At 31.8% G+C, this 22,999-nt stretch overlaps 1 protein-coding gene across 1 annotated transcript in view; it reads right to left on the reverse strand.

Annotated features, from left to right (window-relative positions):
- Window positions 1–481: 481 nt before the first annotated feature.
- LOC139488762 (uncharacterized) overlaps window positions 482–22,999 on the reverse strand; it is a 31,608-nt gene continuing 9,090 nt past the window's right edge. The window contains exons 2-9 of the mRNA XM_071274647.1: window positions 18,894–19,140; window positions 18,094–18,223; window positions 17,327–17,505; window positions 16,477–16,731; window positions 12,873–12,955; window positions 12,418–12,510; window positions 9,182–9,288; window positions 482–2,928 (exon numbers count right to left, since the gene is read on the reverse strand). Of these exons, the coding sequence (XP_071130748.1) occupies window positions 2,446–2,928; window positions 9,182–9,288; window positions 12,418–12,510; window positions 12,873–12,955; window positions 16,477–16,731; window positions 17,327–17,505; window positions 18,094–18,223; window positions 18,894–19,140 (1,577 nt within the window). The 3' untranslated portion in view covers window positions 482–2,445. The remainder of the gene's footprint in view (window positions 2,929–9,181; window positions 9,289–12,417; window positions 12,511–12,872; window positions 12,956–16,476; window positions 16,732–17,326; window positions 17,506–18,093; window positions 18,224–18,893; window positions 19,141–22,999) is intronic.

Genomic DNA, 22,999 nt, shown 5'->3' on the forward strand with positions numbered 1-22,999 from the left:
AAATTTTGCCTTGCAATAGTCCACCTGTAGGGACCAATCTTAATGTTGTTGCCAGGGTTCTTAAATTGGAAAATGAAATCAGATTAAACATTCCCATTCTGACTGAGTGTGGCTGAGCTCAGAAGAATAGACACCACAATTTTAACAAGGGTTTTATTGCAGGTCATTAACCAAATTTCTATTCTACAGTCACCCAGAAAATTATTGTGATGCTTTTACTATGCAAAAAATGCAACAGGGTTAAAATCACAATAATTTAAACTCACATTTTGAAATTTTGTACAATAAAACAGGATTTTTGTCTAAATGACAAAATCGCAATAATAAATGCATGCAATAGTTTCTGAATTCACAGTAAATAGAATCCACAGTATATCCATATATCAATAAAATCCAAGGGAGATAACTGTGTTCTCAAACCTGAAGATATATGTTGTAATTGGCAGGTAATCATATTCACTATTGAAGAAATACAACTTAACAGTTTGTCACACATTTATTGCAAAAATAGATTTTGTAATATAAAATAAATACACAGAAAAACTACAAACTAAATACTGTTAACTGTCAATGAAAATATATAAAAGTATTGAAAATGTTTACACATGATAAATGCTACATATTTATTGATACAGTTTCTGTTTAACTTCGCATAAATTCCCAAACTATTTTCTAATTGATATGCAATATTCATTTTAATTATTGCATTATAATATGGGTTTTTTTATAACAAGAGGGGTAAACAAACACCATCATTTAGGGACATATATCTGCATAATCAATTATTTTTGCAAAAATACAAGCATAAAATAAAATATCACAACTCATATCACATAAAGCATGTATATATTGTGTGTAAAAAATTCCCTTTTGATCCTTTCTTGGTGTATACGAGACATCATATTTCACTTTAATACCTTTGGTACTTTTTGTCGAGCCTTCGACTTAAGTCGAAAAAGCAAAACTAAGCGATCCTACATTCTGTCGTCGGCGGTGGCATCAACAAATATTCACTCTGTGGTTAAAGTTTTTAAAATTTTAATAACTTTCTTAAACTATCCTGGATTTCTTCCAAACTTGGACAGAAGCTTGTTTATAATCATAAGATAGTATCCAGAAGTAAATTTTGTAAAAAAAAAAAATCCATTTTTTTCCGTATTTTACTTATAAATGGACTTAGTTTTTCTGCCTGGGAATAAAAATTGATATTTCTCTACAACCAAATTCAATTTCAGATGGTAAAACACAAGTTTTGCAGAAAAAAACTATCTGTGTTTCGAGGAGAAATATTGTACACACTCCATGCAGTGGTTGAATCTAAATACAATAATTTGATTGTGGTTAAATGTATAATGTGAACATATAAAAGCACAGAATTTTGCATATACTCAAATAAAACAACATTTAAGGAATCTTATGGTCAGCATGAACACCAATACGGTTGGGATACTGTAAAACATTTCTATCTATTCATGCGGGTCATGAATAATTATGTAGGAAGTTAGGCTGTCTGGGATAAAATCATCAAGACATGCTATGTCATAGAGTACAATGTACACACTATTAAAAATCACCCTTCAAGGTGTTAAGTGAAACACAGTGAAACAGGGTGCTTGTTGAAGATTTAGAGTGATAACACTCAGATTTATGACCTTGTCATATAATACCTATTGAATATACAAGAGCACTTAGAAAGATTTTTGACTTAATCAACTATGTGTACTGTATGGTCTGTACCAGTAGATTTTACAAACTAGACTGAATGAAGACTCTTACTCAATTATATTGTGGATTCATTATAATTTCTAAGATACCAATTTTGTGGATTTCATGGGTAAAGGTAAACCACGAATTCAAATGTTCAAATTTTCCATAAGCTTGTATACAGATTTTGGCAAAACCATGAAATAAAATATCCATGATAATACGTATTCCCTCAATCCACAAAAAATGGAACCCATGAAAATAAATGAATTCACAGTACTGGTAATAGGTTATCTCAAAGTAGTTGTCAATCATATTCATACTATAGTTAGGAACATCACAGTGGTTGTCTTATTTAATATCATAATGCTTTTGGTTATTTGTAGATTTTGGTGTTGATGGCAGATATTCTTTAATCTATTCACAATTTCTTTAGACTGGACAAGTTTGAGATGATATTTTCGTACAGACAGCTATCTTTTTGCGAAGACTATATTAACCTCTAGACGATTTTTGGTTATTTTTGCCGTTAGGTTACTGTCTTAAAATTGTAATATCACATTTCTCCTTATGTTCAAACTTTAACAACTCGGTCACAAATAAAAATGTATGTTCAAATAACAGCCAAAAATGGTCATATTGTCTTGCAAACAGTATGTTGGTCGACAAGAAGACCATTAGTGATTACAATTTGGAAAACTTAAAAAAAAACAATCAAATAATAGATATTTTATGAAGATATTATACTTGAATTAAGTTTTGAGCTGCTAAATATGGATCTTTTGCATATGGTGGTCTAAATCTCATAAAATTAATGATGTTCCAAAACTTTTCCTCAGTTGTAAGTGCACTTTGCTTTTTAGTATGGACTTGAATGGCAGTAAGCTGTCCCTTTGAAACAACAGACAACTGGAATCGGATCAAATTCACGCCCCATAAAATTGAAACTGCATTAGCTAATGCCAGACTGAATGTCCAAGCGTCATCATAAAATAGAATATAAAGTATTCTACCCCATGTAATGTCTATTGTTACCATGGAAATGTATATTGAAATATGGATTTCGTAAATGATCATTGATAGGACACACATTATCAAGAACCAGATGAACAGGACGTGGTTATTCTTAGCCACACATTTCAACAGGAACAGGCAATGATGATCCATCTCTTCAAAACATTGCTCACATAATCGACAGTGCTTTGTTCTTCTAGGCTTTACAATCTAAAAAAAGAAATGGCAAAGAAATTTGTAACAGGAGAAGGGAAATTTCATTGTTTACACAGCAAAATGAAAATAGTGCCATCATTGCTTCAATTCCCATTGATTAGAATATTCTTAACAAATGGTGCCATCATTGCTTCAATTCCCATTGATTAGAACATTCTTAACAAATGGTGGAGATATGGGTTATACACTTATAAAACTAGACAAAGTGATGCACTCCACTCTGAAGTTACTGTATATAACAAAGTCAATGTGAGACTTTCTTTGAGATATTATTGTGTCTGGGAGACCTAAATGATGCCCCAGCAGATGCAAAGTGTTATTTTAAAATACTCAAAGTTGAGCATGAGAGCACATATGTTTATAGTTCACTGTAGGAGGAGTTATCTGGAAATGCTATGCGCCTCTTATGCAAGTATATACTCCAAAAATGACAAAGTTCATATATCTCCCAAAAGAGCAAATGTTAATAAAAATCAAAACCCTGACCACATACGCACCTTCATTATATGTACAAATAGACAGAAAAGTGAAAATATCCTAACATTCAAACTGTAGGAAGATTTATCCGAAAAAGCTATGCACCTCTTATGCAAGTAAATACTAAAAAAAAAACCCAGAAAGGTCCTTTATTTCTTTAGTCTTCAATTTTTTTAAGTAATTTTCTCTACCAGTATTCTTTAACTTCTATGTCCCTAATTCTCCATTATTTATATTTAAAAACCCTATAATTCTCTATTCTTTTTTGTTGCCTATTTATCTCTATTTTTTATCTCTTGAGGTTTTAAGTTCTGCACATTTATCCCCTTATTCACTATTCTGTAAACCTCAACCAGGCCGTCCGTCACAATAGGATTTTTCTCTTAAAGTATTGAAATATTAATCAAGTGTGATTTATGTTTTATTTTCAAATGAGAGAGGTAATAGAATTTAACAGCAATACATTTATTTATCATATACTTAGCATTAATATGATAGCTTTTGCATATGTGTAATGGGCGGAAGTGCACAAGCTATATCTTCCCACCCGGGGCTGATAACCCATATCAAGTGCCTCTTGTGCAAAAAACCCATATCAGTGCCTCTCGTGCAAGTTACTTCCGGTGTTTCCGGTATCGGTTGTTTACTTTTCCATTGTGACGTCAGATGTTTTTTATGACGACGTCAAAATTTACGGGAACTTTTGTGGGGATAGTTTAATACTTGCTAACAAATGCCATTGACAATTATGAATCATTTTATAGTACAACAAACATGGAGTAGTAATGATCGTAAAACTCTTCCAAAGGAGTAGGTTCAGTAAGACCCCTTTTTGGTCCCAAAATTAAGCAGTTTTGCAAAATTGTGAAAATGTAATCTGTTAGTTATTTTTTGGAAAGTAGAATGCTTCTGCTACATAAATATGTGCTGTTTTTGACAATACAATGCACATATATTGTGTACTAGCATCATAAAGTCATGCTAAATTACTGAAATCTTCACAATTATAGCATTTTAGTTAAATTTTAGACGGTTTCCGTCTTAAATGAAATTGGCCGCATTCGTGTTCATTCATAATATTGAAATTTAAGTTGTATTTGATGATAATACATAACATATATAAAGATTGAGGATGAAAACGGATGCGGCTACTTTCATTTTTGACGAAAACCATCTGAAAAGTGACGTTTTTTGGCATATTTAATAGATTTTTCATATTTAAGCTTCAATTGGAGCGTTTTTAATGACTGAATCAGTTAAAATCTTTAACATAAACTTATCGAATCAATTGAAATAGACACTTAAGTGTTTAAAAAGTGTCCTAAATATCTCGTTAGATGAAACTGAAATTTGGGGCCAAAATCAGCCCTTACCGGACCTACTCCTTTTCAATGTTTCAAAATGCCTCTATAGGATATGTTACCATAAATATATAAGGAGTTAATGATGCTGTTGGACAACTATAGTATATTTGATTCATAATTTTAATTTTCTTTATAAAGTGTTTGACTGTTTTAGTTATAGCATTAGTTTATTTGCCTTACATAAAACTATTGTCGGAAGTATATGATAAAGCGATTAATACATGGCCTTTTCCATATCAGCCTGGGTATCATCCCTCGACCCATATCAGCACCTCAACTCCGTCTCGGGCTGATATGGGGGTCTCGGGATGATACTCAGGCTGATATGGAAAAGGCCATGTATTAATCTCTATTGAAATAATGAGAATATAATCGACATTGTATAAAGCAGAGAAGTATACATATGGGGCCTAACATTTACATAAATTCTTTAAAATTTCAGGACAAAATCTATTGTAATTCCTTTTTCCTTTTAAGTCATACTTTTATTAATATAGAGCACATAGATCGTCAGAAATTATTACTTCATTAAAAATCGTTGCTACTGAGACATCATTATATGTAAAAATAAACTATTATCGTAATAATACTATATAATAATTTTAGACTTATGCAAAATTTAACAATAATTAGCCAACATGCAGCTAATTATCTCCCTTGATAGACAAAGGAATATATTAAATAAAAGCACTGAGTTTAGCTTTGATATGTCTATTATTCCAATTTTATGGTACCTCTGAGACACATATTCTACATTATGATGCAAGTGATCAACTTTTAACCTTTTCATTCACTGCAAGATAGGAAGTTAATTGGTATATTTTAAAGAGACAATTACGTTCAAAATCAGGTGTTTAACTAACATTAAATAAGTGTCTAGACAAAATAAATTACCCTGGGTATAATAAAGTTATGAATAAATTTAACAGAGACAAAGCCCTGATATTGACATTAATTTCTTGAAATCAAATAAAAAATTAATTCTGGCTTAATAACATTGTCTTGCTCATTATTGAAGACTGATCAGCGACCTCTAGTTGCTTACATATGTCTTTGGAAAGTGCTGGGAAGATGTCCCCTTGCAAATCATACCATATTCTCTATTTAACAGTCAGGGGACTTATTGAAATCAGTGATTTTAAAATCACTTATTTGAGTAACAAATTTGAAGTTTTGTCACAAATTGTGATTTTGTAGTTTTACCAAAATTTTAAACCCATAGGTTTAGATAATATCTTTTCATTAGTAAAATTGAAAAAAATGAACTTTTTGCTTCTTTTAAGTATCAAAGTTTATGCATTTGATGTTATCATTTACCTGAAAATTCTATTTTAGGTGAAAAATGCTATAATAATGGCTTTACATAATGAACTCATACTTTCTTAACAAATTTTTCCCAGCAGTGGGTGTATTTTTCCTGTAAAGTTCAAGGTTTCATCTTTCAGATTATGTAATAAAATTCTACTGTTGGCGATAAAGATAAAAATTTCACTGTTCGGGGGTGTTGAAATTAGTGGGTTTTTTTTAAATAGTTACTTAAAGAAGTGATTTTTGGGAAGGAAATTGAGGTATGATACTTAAACAAGTGATTTTTATGTCATTATCCTAGATTCAATACAAGGTCATCACCTGAAATGACCTGGTCATCCTAGACAACACAGATGTTGGTTCTGATAGGTTTAGCAACATAATTAGTCCCTGGATCATTAGTATTCTATATTTAAAGCTACAATAAAATTAAATCACTTCTTCTAGTGATCAGTTAGTTCTACTTAAATAGGTGATTATTAAAGAAAGACAATTCTTACTTAAAACCTTTATGGCCATAATGTTACTTGAATCAGTGATTTAGAAAATCACTGATTTAAGTAAGTCCCCTGACTGATTTAATCTTTCCATTTCTAAGATTTAAGACATTTCTTTTTATCTAAATCTATGTCCAAGTTTTAATGAGTAGAACATTTGATTAAAATTAATAAAAGGTATAACTTTGTGTCATTTAATTGGCATTGTCTCAAACCTTCAACCAATTGTTTATAGGTATTTATTTTCCAATTGTTACATGATTTAATTTTTTAAGGAGAAAGAAAAACAGTTCTGAAATCAAAACAGATATGAACAACTTTCTGTAGCCAAATTATTGCATATTTGAGACTGCAATTAACTAAGATGGAGGTCTATTGATTGCAGATAAATCACATATACCACAAAAACTGAGGAAAACACATTCTTTGACATGACATACACAAATATAAATGCCTGTAATATTCTGAAAAGGTGGATGTTTTAAAAGATTTGTGTTTACCAGTATCTGTAAAAACTGCTAGTAATTGATAGACAAAGGACAAGTGCAGTGTTTTGCAGTATAAAGGGAAGGAGGGAATGCAGTTAGGTACAAAAATTACCAATTTTTTATTTGATCAGGCCTTGAAGACATAAAACTTTGCTCAGTGCTCGGAGCACAAAAATCATGCTTGAAACATGAAATCCAGCATTTTGATTGGTTGATTCTGGAGTCTGAGTACAAAAATCGTGTTCGAAGTTTTATGACTGCAAGGCCAGGTCTGCTATTTGAAATTTAATTTAAATAAAGTCAACTTGAATTAATTTGATATAGAGAAATAAACTTTTTAAATTTTGTGCAGCAGGTTTTGAACTTACAATTTCTACCTTAGGAGCCATAGACTTAACCATTGGACTAAAGAGGGGGCGGGGCACACTGTTCAGAAGCCAACACTTGTCTCATTGCACTTAACCCTTTCCTCCATAATGACGCCTTTTGACACCTTTACTTCATATTGATGTCTTTTGATATGGAAAGCCAACAGGGTCAAAATTCTTAATTCGTAACTTGTCAATTCGTAACTTGTAGTTGTGTAATTTCATAATTCGTATAGCGTAAATTGTCAGTTTGTAACTTGTATATTTGTAATTTCAAAACTGTTAATTCGTAAATTGTCAATTTGTAACTTGTAACTGTGTGATTTCAAAATTCTGTATCGGTAAATTGTCAATTTGTCTATTGATGCTTTGTATTAAACTTGTAACTTGTCGATTCTTGAAATGTCGATGTGTGAAATGTCAAAGTGTTAAATGTTGTCGTCATAATGATCGTTAGCATAATATAACGACAACATTTAACACTTTGACATTTCACACATCGACATTTCACGAATCGACAAGTTACAAGTTACAAAGCATCAATAGACAAATTGACAATTTACAAGTTTTTTTCGAATTGACAAGTTACGAATTAAAATTATGACCCCTTTAGCTTTCCATATTTTGACGCCTGTACACTACCTCAGTTGAAAAGCTTTGACTAGGAAATGTCTGCATCCAATAAAATTTGTATCCAATATGAAAAGGATATTAGTAAGAATATCTGACTTATTTAACGAAATATTTGTTTTTCGCAATGCTTTAATACTTTAAAGCATATTTTTAATATATCATTAAACCAGATGCTCTGCAGGGGCGCAGCTTTATACGACCGCAGAGGTTGATTTCTATTTACTTATACTAAAGTTAGTGTGCGAAAACCAAGAATTATGCTTATTTGGGCCCTTTTTTGGCCCCTAATTCCTAAACTGTTGAAACCAAAACTCCCAAAATCAATCCCAACCTTCCTTTTGTGGTCATAAACCTTGTATCAAAATTTCATAGATTTCTATTTACTTATACTAAAGTTATAGTGCGAAAACCAAGAAAATGGTTATTTCGGCCCTTTTTGGCCCCTAATTCCTAAAATGTTGGGACCAAAACTCCCAAAATCAATCCCAAACTTCTTTTTCTGGGGACCAAAACTCCCAAAATCAATCCCAACCTTCCTTTTGTGGTCATAAACCTTGTGTTAAAATTTCATAGATATCCATTCACTTTTACTAAAGTTTGAGTGCGAAAACTAAAAGTAATCGGACGCCGACAACGACGCCAACATGATACCAATATACGACCAAAAATTTCAATTTTTGCGGTCGTATGAAAATCCTATGCCAAACAAGTAGGCAAATAAAAATCCATTGAGGAAAGAGTTAAAATCATTTAATAGTCTGTAGAGATACAGAAAGCACTTCATGACATCAACTGCATGTTGCTTTAAAGATAATATATAAAATATAAACTTAATTATGAACGTCTAATAAAGAATGAATGGGACTTGCAAATAAGTTGGGTTCGACTGTCTTGTTTTAGTTTACATAATCTCAATGTGTTGTAGGTTGGGAGTCCTCTACTACTAACATAATCTGTCAGATGGAGAATATTCCAGAAACATCAATTGTGTTTAATGAATGCTTTGTAAGCCAAAATGTGGTAGCAAAAGCCATTTAACACCCCCCGTTTTGTTTTGCATTATATTTTAAATAACCATACGTCCCTAATCTTTCATAGCAACTATTTCTTACCTCACAAAATGTACAATAGTCATCCAGTTTTTGCTGTGGTATACATAAATCTACGATTGTCATCCTTCGATTCCCTACTGAATCAAACTTTGACTGTGTTACTACACCTAAATTAATATAGATAAAACACCTTAATGTACATACTCAACTATTCACTATGGAATAGACTAATGCACACCTTCAAAATAGTTCCCAAGGTTTTTCTAAAGTGGTGTATAAGTTGCTCAGTCTTAGGCCGTGTTCACACCAAACGCCGTGTAGAGTAAACATGTTTACAATTAGTTTAGTGTAGTGTACACTGGTTTAACATTACATTTGTTCACATCTATACACCTTGTTTAGCTACCTGTACATAAGATTTGTTCCCACTTGTAAACTATATGTCATTTAAATGTTCATTACGTAGAACTGAATTCAAAATTTTTGGAAATTTTTTCTAGCGGTAAGGGAACAACCAATTGACTTCAAAAGGGGGGCGGAGGATGGGAATGGAAATATTCCGATCTCCAATTTGATAAAAAAAAAAAATGGTCATACAGATGATAAAAAAAAAATGTTCTGAATCAAGAGTGATTCCATACATTATAGTGTTAAATATTGAAAAAAAAGTATTTGATAACCAGCATCGAAAAAAAAAGGAATAAAAACGTACGCGCGAAAAAAAATCTGACTCAGATAAAAAAAATAACTCTCCCCCTTTTTTTAAGTTAAGTGGTTGCTCCTTTAAGAAAGCCATTTTTATAATTTGCAGTAGTTTGAATATACAAGAGAAGTCTCGATAACGCATTAGAAAACGTTAGCTGCAACAGCGTGCTTACAGCCGAAAAAAAAGGATTGAGATATAAGGGATCACTACATTTTTATCTTTTCTGTTCGTTTCAAATGGTATTTCTTCTCCAAGGAGTATTTGGTAAAGGAATAGGGTAGCGTTTTTTTTATATTTATTTTACGTGTTATTTAATGGATCTGAGATACTAGACAAACATATCATTTACCTCACACTTGTTTTAGTCATGCATTTATTCGTGAATCGTTTTTTGAGTAATGACCAGTGGCGAATATTTCTGTGTACGTCAAGTCAATTCGGGAAGACCTTTTCAAATGAATTAGGCAACAATTATTTACTTCATTTTTTGTGGAGGGGGAGGGGGGCGTGAGCTATTGATTTTTTTCAGGACAAATTTTGGTGACAAGTCGAAATCAATTTTAGCATTATATATAGTGGCAGATGAGGGTGAAACAAACAATTTTTTTTCAGGGCCAAAAACTGGAAACTTTTTTAGTTTCCAAAACAAAATCCATAGCTCACCACCCCACCCCCCTTGCCTTTATGTTTTATACTCAACTATAATAGCCCCCCCCCCCCCCCCCCCCCTCCCCCGAAAATCAATTGGTTGCTGCCTTATGGGTTCGGCAATGATGCTGCTTTGAGTCTTGATTAGGGATTAATAAAGTACGTTAATTTTTTTTAACAAAAAAAATCTGTAAAAATTTAGACAACTTATAATTATCAAAAATATCAATTTTACTCAAAAATAGTTTCCTCCTTAAATATATACACGATAAAACTAATGTCCTAAATGCCTAGTTTTGTGTACACTTAACCTACACAAGGCCTACATTGACTATCGACTGTGTGTAGGTAAAACATGATTTAAACTACATGTAAACATTGAGTTTTATCAATGGGAACGCAATTGTGTTTAGTTTACGTGTGAGTTACACTAACACAACACCAAATTTAGGTCAATGTGAACACGGCCTTAGTTTTCTTTGTTTTGTTTTGCGTACGGTCCTTTAATAATTTTTTTCAGTTTTTGCAATGGCATAGTAATTTTTTTCAACTTATCACTAGAGAGTATGAATATCTCTATACTCTATAGTATCTTTCACCTCTCTTTTCCAATTTGCCTCATACTTAGTTTTGTGCAAGTTCAAAAAAAGAGGATTTTCACACATCTAGATATGTCAATAATGTTAGCCAAGTTGGTGATTATCCTTCCCTTCTAAAACAGAATATTTCCATAAGAGGAGATGCTCTGTTGGCAATAATATATTTTCATGTTCAGTGAAATATGAATTTGTGGTCAAAACCTTGATTTGGTATAAAACTAGTTCACAAAATAATGAACATGTGTACTTAAGGTGTAAACTTTCTCCTTGACAATGTTTATATAGATATAGGAAGATGTGGTGTGAGTGCCAATGAGACAACTCTCCATCCAAATAACAATTTAAAAAAAAGTAAACCATTATAGGTCAATGTACGGCCTTCAACACGGAGCCTTGGCTCACACCAAACAACAAGCTATAAAGGGCCCCAAAATTACTAGTGTAAAACCATTCAAACAGGAAAACCAACGGTCTAATCTATATAAAATAAAAAAAACGAGAAACGAGAAACATGTATAAATTACATAAACAACGACAATTACTGTACATCAGATTTCTGACTTAGGACAGGTGCAAACATTTGCAGTGGGATTAAACGTTTTAATGGATCCAAACCTTCTCCCTTTTTCTGAAACAATAGCATAACATCACAACATAGAAAAACACACGATAAAATATCAATTAGCAGGCTTAACTCAATCAAAAAACGTACATTAATACACTATGAATACATTATGTACATTTCAGCAATGAAGTATATAGGTATTCCTATGGGAACAAGATATAATAGCACACTTGTTCCAGTTGTTACAAATCACAGTTTATGACCAAATTCAGTTTAGATTCATCTAAATTACATTCAATTAACTTTTAATCATGAAAACTTTCCATTGACCAATCAATAATTGAAGAGATCAATTATAATAATAATAATAATTTGCACGTCTTTTAACGATATTAATAAGGTCAAAGACATTTGACATATGCAAAAAAGAAATTCCAAACTATAGGGCAAATGTTTATCAATTATAAATCATCCAAGTTCCAACTCTATTTCTTTCCGACATATAAAGCTAAGCACGATAAGAACTCCAAAAATCTATTAGGTTACATACTGTTAAAGCAGAAATTTCAGTGGAGGATTTAATTTCGTTTATTTTGCAGAAAGATATATCCCCGAAAATAAAACTCCCAAAAAATACATATAATATCACTTTAATTTACTGGAAACCACAAAATAAAATCCCCATGAAATCTTATATAGAGACAAAAAAAACAATGAAATTTTAACCCCATGAAAATTATGTTTCTACAGTAGATATATATATACATAAGTTACTTACCTGCATTTTTTGTTAATAATAGATAATACATATAATATGTAATTATCATCAGTACTATAGATAAGATAGATAAGATGGTGTAATTACCAGTAACTGTCAAAAGGTTAAGGTCAAATTTTATAGTATCATGTATAAATAACAACAAATTCAGAATATGAAACTTATCATCTGACCAAAACAAAATTACAAGACATTTGATTTCAAAGTTTTGTAAAAGTATACATTCAAATTTGAATGTGTGAAACATTTTAATTCATGTCTCTATGTACTTATGAAATCCATGAAAATTGGTATTCAAGGAATAATAATAAATTGCTGTTACTCTCTTTGATAAACTTGTTTTAATTGGTTCAAACAATAAAGTCCGTACAGCTTGCATAATATAACACCCCCCAATATAATTGACTCTGATTTGGTCACTATGGTTACTGTCTCTTGGATCAAATAAAGGATACGAGGACTAAGATATAACCAGTAATGTGCAGATGTGTGTACTAAACCAGCACCAAAGGCTCCGGCAAATATTGGATTCTGCATTCTGAAAGAACAAAAAATAACATAGAGAACAGTAGCACTGTAATCATATTGTGTGTTTTTTTCATAAACATCATATTTCTGTATTACCTTTCAATGCAATCTATAATTTTTGATTAAATTCAATGAACTTTCATAGAAAAATTTCTTACAAGAGAAATCTTCAGTCGCCTTATCTGCACAATATGTTGAAATAATTTGTCAGAAGGAAACCAGATGCTCTGCAGGGTGCAGCCTTATACGACCGCAGAGGTTGAACCCTGAACAGTTGGGGCAAGTATGGACACAACATTTAAGCTTGATACAGCTCTGAATTTGGATTGTGATTAAATAGTTGATACAACATAGGTTTCTGACACAGAATGAATGTGGTCTAAAAACTTAAACTTAAAAACTTAAAAATTTTAAATTGGACATTTACCTATTATTGTCCAATATCCAAAATCTAAATACATGGTAAGATTCAGCATATCCTTAATCCCCAAGAATTCAATTTTTGATGAAATCAAATAATGTTCAATTTTAGACCCTTTAGACCTCAATGTGGAACAATTTGATAACCGGGCCCAAATATTAAAAATCTAAATACATGGTTAGATTCCGCATATTGAAGAAGTTAAATTTTTGACCCTTTGGACCTTAATGTAGACCAATTTGAAAACAGGTCAATACTGTGCAATTGAATACTTCTTGCTATTGCGCAAAACTGTGCAATTGAAAATTTCTTTCTATTGCGCAATATTGTGGAATTAGATATTTCTTGCTATTGCACAATACTGTGCAATTGAAGATTTCTTGCTATTGCACAATAGTGTGCAATTGAAGATTTTTTGCTATTGCGCAATACTGTGCAATTGAAAATTTCTTGCTATTGCACAATACTTAATATAATAATTTTGGACCCCGATTTGGACAAACTTGAAAACTGGGCCCGTAATAAAAAATCTAAGTACATGTTTAGATTCAGCATATCAAAGAACCCCAAGATTTCAATTTTTGTTAAAATCAAGCTAAGTTTAATTTTGGACCCTTTGGACCTTAATGTAGACCAATTTGAAAACAGGACCAAAAATAAAAAATCTGAATACACGGTTAGATTTGGCATATCAAAGAACCCCAATAATTCATTTTTTGATGAAATCATATGTTTAATTTTGGCCCCATTTTGGCCCCTAATTTGTTGGGACAAAAACTCCAAAAATCAATCCAAACCTACCTTTTGTGGTCATAAACCTTATGTTAAAATTTCATAGATTTCTATTAACTTATACTAAAGTTATTGTGCAAAAACTAAGAAAAATGCTTATTTGGGACCTGTTTTTGGCCCCTAATTCCTAAACTGTTGGGACCAACCCACCCAAAATCAATCCTAACCTTCCTTGTAAACCTTGTGTTTAAATTTCATAGATTTCTATTTACTTTTACTAAAGTTCAAGTGCGAAAACCAAATGTCTTCGGACGACGATGACGCCGCCAACGTGATACCAATATATGACCAAAATTTTTTAATTTTTGCGGTCGTATAAAAAAACCACTATTGTTCAGTTATGCAGTTGTAAACTTGAATTCTACTGGCTGCCTTGCCATCTGCTAAATATTTTATAGCCTCATTGCTTTTCATGTTAACTTCTGCATTTTTAAGCATCCATAGCAATTTTGTCTTAAGTTCAAATAAAGCGACAGTCATGACTCATGAATCTTAAGTGAAAACTATATCTTTAATTCTTGTGCTAAAAATTTAACATATCTTTAACAGCATATTAAAGTGCACTGGTTATAGGAAGTTTGGTAGTACAAAAACATGCACTTCTGATCTGAGCAAGAAGGCAAATATGACTTCATATTCAAATTTCATATATTTCTTAATTTTTCAAAAGAAAATTCCCAACATGGTTCTACAGTTATCCCAAGTCCTAAAGGTTTCATTTGATACCAAAATTAACCAATTATTTTACTTGACAAAGTGACAGCTATGCACTGGAACTATTTTGTTTCAGATATGCAATACTTTCTTGTATGCTCTATCTGACCCTGATGAATTAGTGGTTCTATCCCAGAAGAGCAGAAATAAATTAGAACAACGAAAGCTGCATGTCTGCTTCAACTTTGTGGATATTTTTTGGGGAAGGCAGAAAGGAGGTTTTAAAAACAGTTCACTTCCCTCACATTAAAATTCATTAGTTTCATGATTATATTTTGTACAGTTTTTGTCATGATTTGAACTTGGATTTTAAACAATAACTAGATTCAAAGAAGCAGAAACCAATTTACTTTATATTGGAAGCTGATCTTTACATAATGGGTTCATCCTTACACGATAATTCTATGTTATAAATAATTGAGAAGTGAAACAAAAGTTATCTTTTTTTTTCTAAATTCTTGCATTGAGGTTTTTGTCTTTTTCTTTTTTTATTATGATGATGGTACTGTAAATTCAAAAATTATTGGGATCTTTTAAGAATGTACTAGCTTGTTATTGTGATTTCAGAACAATCTTCAAACAGATATATGTTTCAGATATCAAAATCTGAGTTCTTATTACTGCAATACTCCCAGTTTTATTATGATCATTAATTAAAACCTTGCTATATTACTGAATTTACAATAGTTTTTAATTAATTTTGCTGTTAATCACAGATTCAACAAAAATGAGGAAAAAAATCAATAAAAATATTCTTCTCGATACATTTGTACTATCTTTTGATTGTAAGAAGCTTCTGTCCAAGTTTGGTAAAAATCCAGGATAGCTTATGAATCTAATAAATGTTTTTAAAACTTTAATTGCAGACTATATGTAATGTTAACTAGAAGGAACACTAAGTCCATCTATAAGTAAAATACAGAAAAAAAGGAATTTTATTTTTACAAAATTTACTTCTGGATACTATCTTATGAAGATAAACAAGCTTCTGTCCAAGTTTCATAGAAATCCAGGATAGTTTAAGAAAGTTATTTAAAAAATTTCAAAAACTTTAACCACAGGGTGAATATTTGTGGATGCTGCCGCCACCAACGTCGACGGAATGAAGGATCGCTATGTCTCGCTTTTTGTTGAAGGCTTGACAAAAATTCAATAATGGTCATTAATCAGAGGTGTGAATTTAATAGATTTAATATATGTTGTATCATGGGTTTGACTGGACTTGGAAATCACAGTATTTTACTACATCCAATTTAATACTAGTGTGGATTCATTTATTTTCATGGGTACCAATTTTAGTGGATTGATTAAAGCTTGCATGTTCTTCATGGATTTCATTTTTTTGCAAAGTCTGCATATTTTTCTGTAGATAATTTGTATTTTATTGAACATTTAAATTTACCCACAAAATCCACGAAAATTGTTATCCAACAAATATTAATGAATCCAGAGTAATTTATAGAAGGAAATTCTGAGTGTATCATCCTAAATGCTTGATTAAATCTTGAATACTTTCAATAGTTGTTTGTATGTCAATTATTTGTAACTCTCCTATTTGTTTCCATAGTTACAATGTATCACTAACCGATTCTAACTATACAAACCTGCTTATATGATCAAGTCTGTGGATGTTTTTAGCCACGGCCCACAGTAGATAACACAATCCCACTATCATTATGAAACCCTGGTACCCTTCACCGTAGGCTCCATCAAAAATAGTTATCACTATAAGGATGATCAGATAAACCAAGAAAGGTTTCAATAATGTCCAGTACCATAACCATCTTGGATCAGTCACCATGAAATTCAAAGGTTTGTGTTTCTGTAGATCTCGTAGGAGTGGGGCTATAACTTTGTGTCTGGAATAACAAAATCAGTTTAGTGGTTTCAAAATCATGAAGAAAAAAAAAGAAAAATCAACATATTAAATATTACAGATACTATTACTTACATTTGCACAATTTTTGTGGAATGAGGAAACAAGGGGCACACATATGTTCCTGTAGGGCTCACCTGGTGAAAAAATTGCCCATTGCTATATTAGGTCTTTTTGATGCACATATTATAGTAACAGTGTGTTGTGCTGATCATTTTTACATTTTACATGTTTAACCTAGCTCCTTTTTTTGTAATGTGTTTATTGGCAAAAACCACACATAAAAATAATCATAGAAAGTAAGTCCATAGTACATGTAGTATATCAACAAAATCGAGACATATAGTTCATATTTTGAAACATTTGACAAAATTATAAGTAAATTATAATAATGGTAAAGAAAGAATAACTATTCCTGGCAGCATGGATTGGGTAGATATTTTATAACAAATTTACTTGTATAGTCATTCTATTAGTTGGAGCCCACAGCCATCAATCACCTATCAATCAAACAATCAATCAATCAATTGTAGGTTTTAGAATCTATTTTCACATTTTTTGATCTTTGACATACTTACCCATACTTGTCCCTCTGAGATGCCAAATCTGCTGGTGTATAGCCATCATTGTTTGTAGCATGTAAGACTTGACCAGATGAATTTTTCAAGATATCCCAACATAAACCCTGGTGCCCCTCTCTAGCAGCGATGTGTAAAACATTGTTTCCATCAGCATCAACTTGTTTCAGATCACTTTGCTGAAAATAAAATTCAAAAACATTTCAAATCATGTTGAATTCTTAGTAAATTGTCTTCATTTGCAGTTTTTCGTGAATAATAATTTTTGTGGATCATGGAAAAATTGCATTTTCAAGGACATTTAGTTTCTTGGATTTGCCAATGTCTACGTACAAGGCAATAGAAAATTTGTACTGGGTTGAACATTTAAATTCTAACTGTTCCAGGAATCCCATGAAAATTGTTGATTTTGATATTCTTTGAAACTTTTCAGTATGGTATTCATTAGATGTGTTTGCTGATGGCACATTCAAGTGGTGTTTTCCATTTGTAAAGGGGCATAATTCTTAAACTTTAAAAATGACGCCACCAAAATCTAAAACCTGATCTGTATTTAGTGGTAATAAGCATTGTGTATAAGTTTCATAACATTTGGTTGAGGCAAACTAAAGTTAGAGAATGGAAACCAACTTTGGGACGTATGTATGTACGTAGACAAACAAGGGTAAAACTTAATGCCCCCTCCGCTACGGCGGGGGCATAAAAACTAACTGTTAAACATTTGATATATATATGATAAATATACATTTTCTACCACGGATACATACTTCTTTTTTCAACAGGTATTTAAATGCATCTACATGTCCAAAATGACAAGCTATATGGAGCGGAAGCTGGAATTGTCTGTTGACTTGTGGATAGCTAGGCCTTAGTGTATACAAGTAGATCAAAGCAAAGCTGAAAATAAAGTCCAGTTGAATTATCATCAGACATGCAATACAGACCTATGTACATTGTCATTTCTATCAGTCAATGGTGGGTGAGAGCAACGCTTAAGAAATTTTTAATGGAGACAAACAATTAACAATTAAGCTGCTTTGACAACTTACTTTCTTAACATTTATTTAAACATGAACATTTTAATGATTTTAGCAATAAATCTTACATAAAAAGTTGTACAGTATATAAATTATAGCAATCATGGTAAAAGAAAAATACAGAAATTATCTAATTTGAGATGCTGGTGAGCACTGCAGTGTTAAGACTTCATTCCTTTTAGAGTGGGACCAAGAAGTTAAACCTTGCATTTGATGGCAATACTATATATCGGATGTATAATTGTAACTTTTATAAAAACTATGGACAAAGGAAGATCATCAAATTATAAAAACATTTGTGAATACTTTAACAGAGAAATCATTGATACTTTGAATCTTCATGAACCAAGCACAACTTATGTAATTTTCTTGACAAGACATTATCTAAGACAGGGATAGGATGTATAGAATGTTGTACTCAATGCAGTACTGCCTACAGAATGATGTTAAAAATATGCCTTCAACACACATTCATAGACATGGTTTTTTCTCAATCGTACATTTATTACATTTTCAATTACACAACTTACACACTTCCTGTTTGAGCAGCATGATGGCACATGCTCATCCCATTTTTATCCACAGCATCCAAGTTACCTCCCTTTTGCACTAGCAAATGTATAACAGTTGGAACACCTCTTTTGCAGGCATAATGTAGAGGTGTTTCATCAAATTCATTTAGAGCATTAGGATCCGCACCACTTTCTAGTAGAATAAAACACATTGAGTAGTCTCCGATTAGACATGCTTTATGTAATGCGGTCTGCCCATGCCAACCTGGAATAATACAGAATCTAAAATTACGCCATATTCACAAACCATGCATTAAAATAAAAATGTGGTGTGCGTCTTTTTCAGAGTAAACCTCAATCTAAATAACCATAAATTTTAAGAACATCTCCAACCAATAATTTTTTCTTTTTTTAATATATGTATACCTCTATCTGTGTTCTCCCCAGGACATTATAGTGCTGTTGTACACTGGTGCTATATTTTCTACTATGGTGGTATCTTGGATGATTTGATTATACAATGTATAGGGACCATGGTGCTATATTTGTTGGAAAACCAGTGCTATGTTTATTTCCATGGTGCTATTCAAAAATTCTAGGAAGAACACTGCCGCTAGTCTATATCATTTAGTTCATGACATTACCATTATGCCAAACATTCCTTAGACATATTTCTATCAATAACGTGAATATAAATATGTATACCTTGGGCCAGCTGTTTAATAACAGCAAACATTTTTTTATTTCAAAGAATCCAGAGTTATACTTATACAAGTATTTTTATTTCAGATTTGTCAAATACTTGCATGTAACTAGCCACAAGTTTCCAAACTTAGTATAGTCTAAAAAACATTTATCCAATAACATGATTAAATTCTGTAAAAAAATACCCTATCAATGCTTTTATGACAGATAAGGTATCAGGATTGTTTACTATCACATGCAAACTTTCATGCATTTACCATTAATTTATATATATAGTACAAATGTAATTCATTGGCACTGAGATATATTTGTGTTAATTCCAGCAGTATAATTGAGAATATTATCTAAATAAAAAATATCATCAAACTTATTGGGATTTTAAAAGAGCTTTGCAAAGTCCACCAACCTTGCAAGGTCTTCTTAGCCAGTCAAGGTCATTAAACACCCCCATAGTAGTACAAAGTCAAACTATAAACTGCGATTCATAACAATACATGAAAAGTTGTGCTACCTTTAATAAATAAGAGAAAATACTCATCTATGTAAAAAAACTTTAACATAACTTATCTTTATCAGAGGACAAGGGTATAATACTCTACTTTGGCTTATATTTTCTAGTAGGTACATCAATGCTAATGAGGTTATATGTTTTTGTTAAAAAAGAAGAACTCATTTGTATGTGCATAAAATTCCCAATCACGTTTCAAGGTCACTGGTGTTTATAATTCAAAATTTGCTGCTTCATTGGATGATTGGACTAATAATTATCATTTCTTTTTCAATTGCAATGATAATTTACATCAATATTCATCAATTCATAAATGAGATGTCATTTAGTGAACTACTTAGAAAAAAGTCACAGCTCAAACTTTAAAAAAAAAATCACGCTTCAAACATTCAATTCATTAAAAAAATTAGTTACATGCTTTCAATGAGACAAACTTCTGTAATTGCAGTAATTCAGAATACACCTATGGACCAATTTCCCATGTTATAACAGGAGACCTTAACATCGTTCGCGACCGAGAGTTAAAATCATACCTCAGTAAAGGACCTAAATATCGTCCCCCGTCAACTATTAACTGGAATGAGTGTCGTAATATCATCAACGACTCACTCCGCGCCTACTGTTTGAAATGGGTAAAACGGGAAAAAGCTGACAAAAAATCTTTGGACTCTTTTATTAATTCAGTAATGAAGATAGTTGATATTCGAATACAACATTTTAAAGAACATTTTACCCTCAACAAAAACTATAAAAACCCTATTTCGCGTATCAAAAATAAACTAACAGAACTAGCCAAGGAATTTGTTTTTGTCCCGGCTGATAAAGCTGCTAATAATATCATTATTGTTTGACGTAAATTTTATATAGAGGTTCTGCAAAAGGAAATCACGAATTCACCAACATTCCAACTGACTTCATTTTCAGAAAACGACATCTGTAACAAACATAAACTTTTAGCTACTTCTTTACAAGCAGAACCAAACACAATGAAAGTCCCAACTATGTACTGGCTTCCGAAGCTGCACAAAAAACCTTACAAATATAGATTTATTTCATCTTCCAGCCATTGTTCAACTACTAAATTGTCTGTTTTACTTACTAGTACACTTGGTACAATAAAAAACCTGATAATAAATTGTTCAAATAAGGCCTTTGAAAATAGTGGAATTAATTACTTTTGGAGTGTCAAAAACTCGTTGGAAGTACTTGATAAATTGCATGCATATATTGGTGATTTTGAATCTGTTCAAAGTTTTGATTTTTCTACCCTATATACCACTTTGCCTCATATTCTTATTAAGAAAAAATTCACATCCCTAATTAACTGGGCATTTAAAAAGTCGGAATGCGAGTACATATGTTCAAACTCTTTTAGATCATTTTTTAGTAGCAATAAACAAAAGAACTATGTCAATTGGACATGCTTTGATACTATTTATGCACTTGAATTTTTACTTGATAACATTTTTGTTCGCTTTGGAGATTCCGTATATCGTCAAGTTATTGGAATTCCAATGGGGACTAACTGTGCACCACTTATTGCGGACCTGTTTTTGTATTGTTATGAGTTACAATTTATGACTAAAATTAGCAAAGACCCATCAAAACAACATTTGATACAAAAATTTAACAATACTTTTAGATATTTGGATGATATATTGGCTCTAAATAATGACGACTTCAGTATGTATACTAAAGAAATTTATCCTGTAGAACTTACTTTAAATAAAGCTAATGATAACAATGACCACTGCCCTTTCCTCGATCTTGATATCTATATCATAAACGGGAAGCTTAATACAAAAATTTATGATAAAAGAGATGATTTTTCATTTCCTATTGTTAATTATCCATTTTTAGATGGTGACGTTCCCTTGTCACCATCTTATGGTGTTTATATATCTCAACTTGTACGATTCGCTCGTGTATGTAACAATGTATTAGATTTTAGCGAGAGAAATTTATGTATTACTGAAAAATTATTACACCAGGGTTTTCGATATCACAAACTGGTCAAAACATTTACTAAATTTTATCACCGGTATAAGGAAATAATTCGTAAATATAACTCAACATGCAGACATCTTATACGTTCAGGTATTTCACATCCAAAATTTTATGGAAATATTCTTTATAAAGCACAAAAATGTCAGTATTCTCCTCAGAAACTAACAAAACCTTTAAATAGACTTATTAAAAGGGGATATAGTTACGATACTGTTGTCAGGTCATTAAAGATTGCATATTTTGGATTTAACATTGATTCACTGATAGGGTCTTTGCATCGGAACTAAACACATTTATTTCTAAAAAAACAGTTGTTGGCATGACACGGGTTATGTTCTTCTCATATATTTTATGATAGTATGATACTAAACCCCTAACGGGAGGGATTGTACCTGATATTCATATGATGAAGACATAATCTTTCAATCAGTTTAATTGAGGTCTGGAGCTGGCATGTCAGTTAACTGCTAGTAGTCTGTTGTTATTTATGTATTATTGTCATTTTATTTATTTTCTTTTCTTTTGTTACATCTTTTGACATCAGACTCGGACTTCTCTTGAACTGAATTTTAATGTGCGTATTGTTATTCTTTTACTTTTCTACATTGGCTAGAGGTATAGGGGGAGGGTTGAGATCTCATAAACATGTTTAACCCCGCCGCAATTTTGCGCCTGTCCCAAGTCAGGAGCCTCTGGCCTTTGTTAGTCTTGTATGATTTTAAATTTTAGTTTCTTGTGTATAATTCGGAGTTTAGTATGACGTCCATTATCACTGTACTATTATGCATATTTTAGGGGCCAGCTGAAGGACACCTATGGGTGCGGGAATTCTCGCTACATTGAAGACCCATTGGTTGCCTTCGTCTGTTGTTTGCTCTATGGTCGGGTGGTTGTCGCTTTGACA

This window comes from Mytilus edulis, chromosome 9, assembly GCF_963676685.1.
Source record: "Mytilus edulis chromosome 9, xbMytEdul2.2, whole genome shotgun sequence".
In the NCBI taxonomy this organism is placed as follows: Eukaryota; Metazoa; Mollusca; class Bivalvia; order Mytilida; family Mytilidae; genus Mytilus; species Mytilus edulis.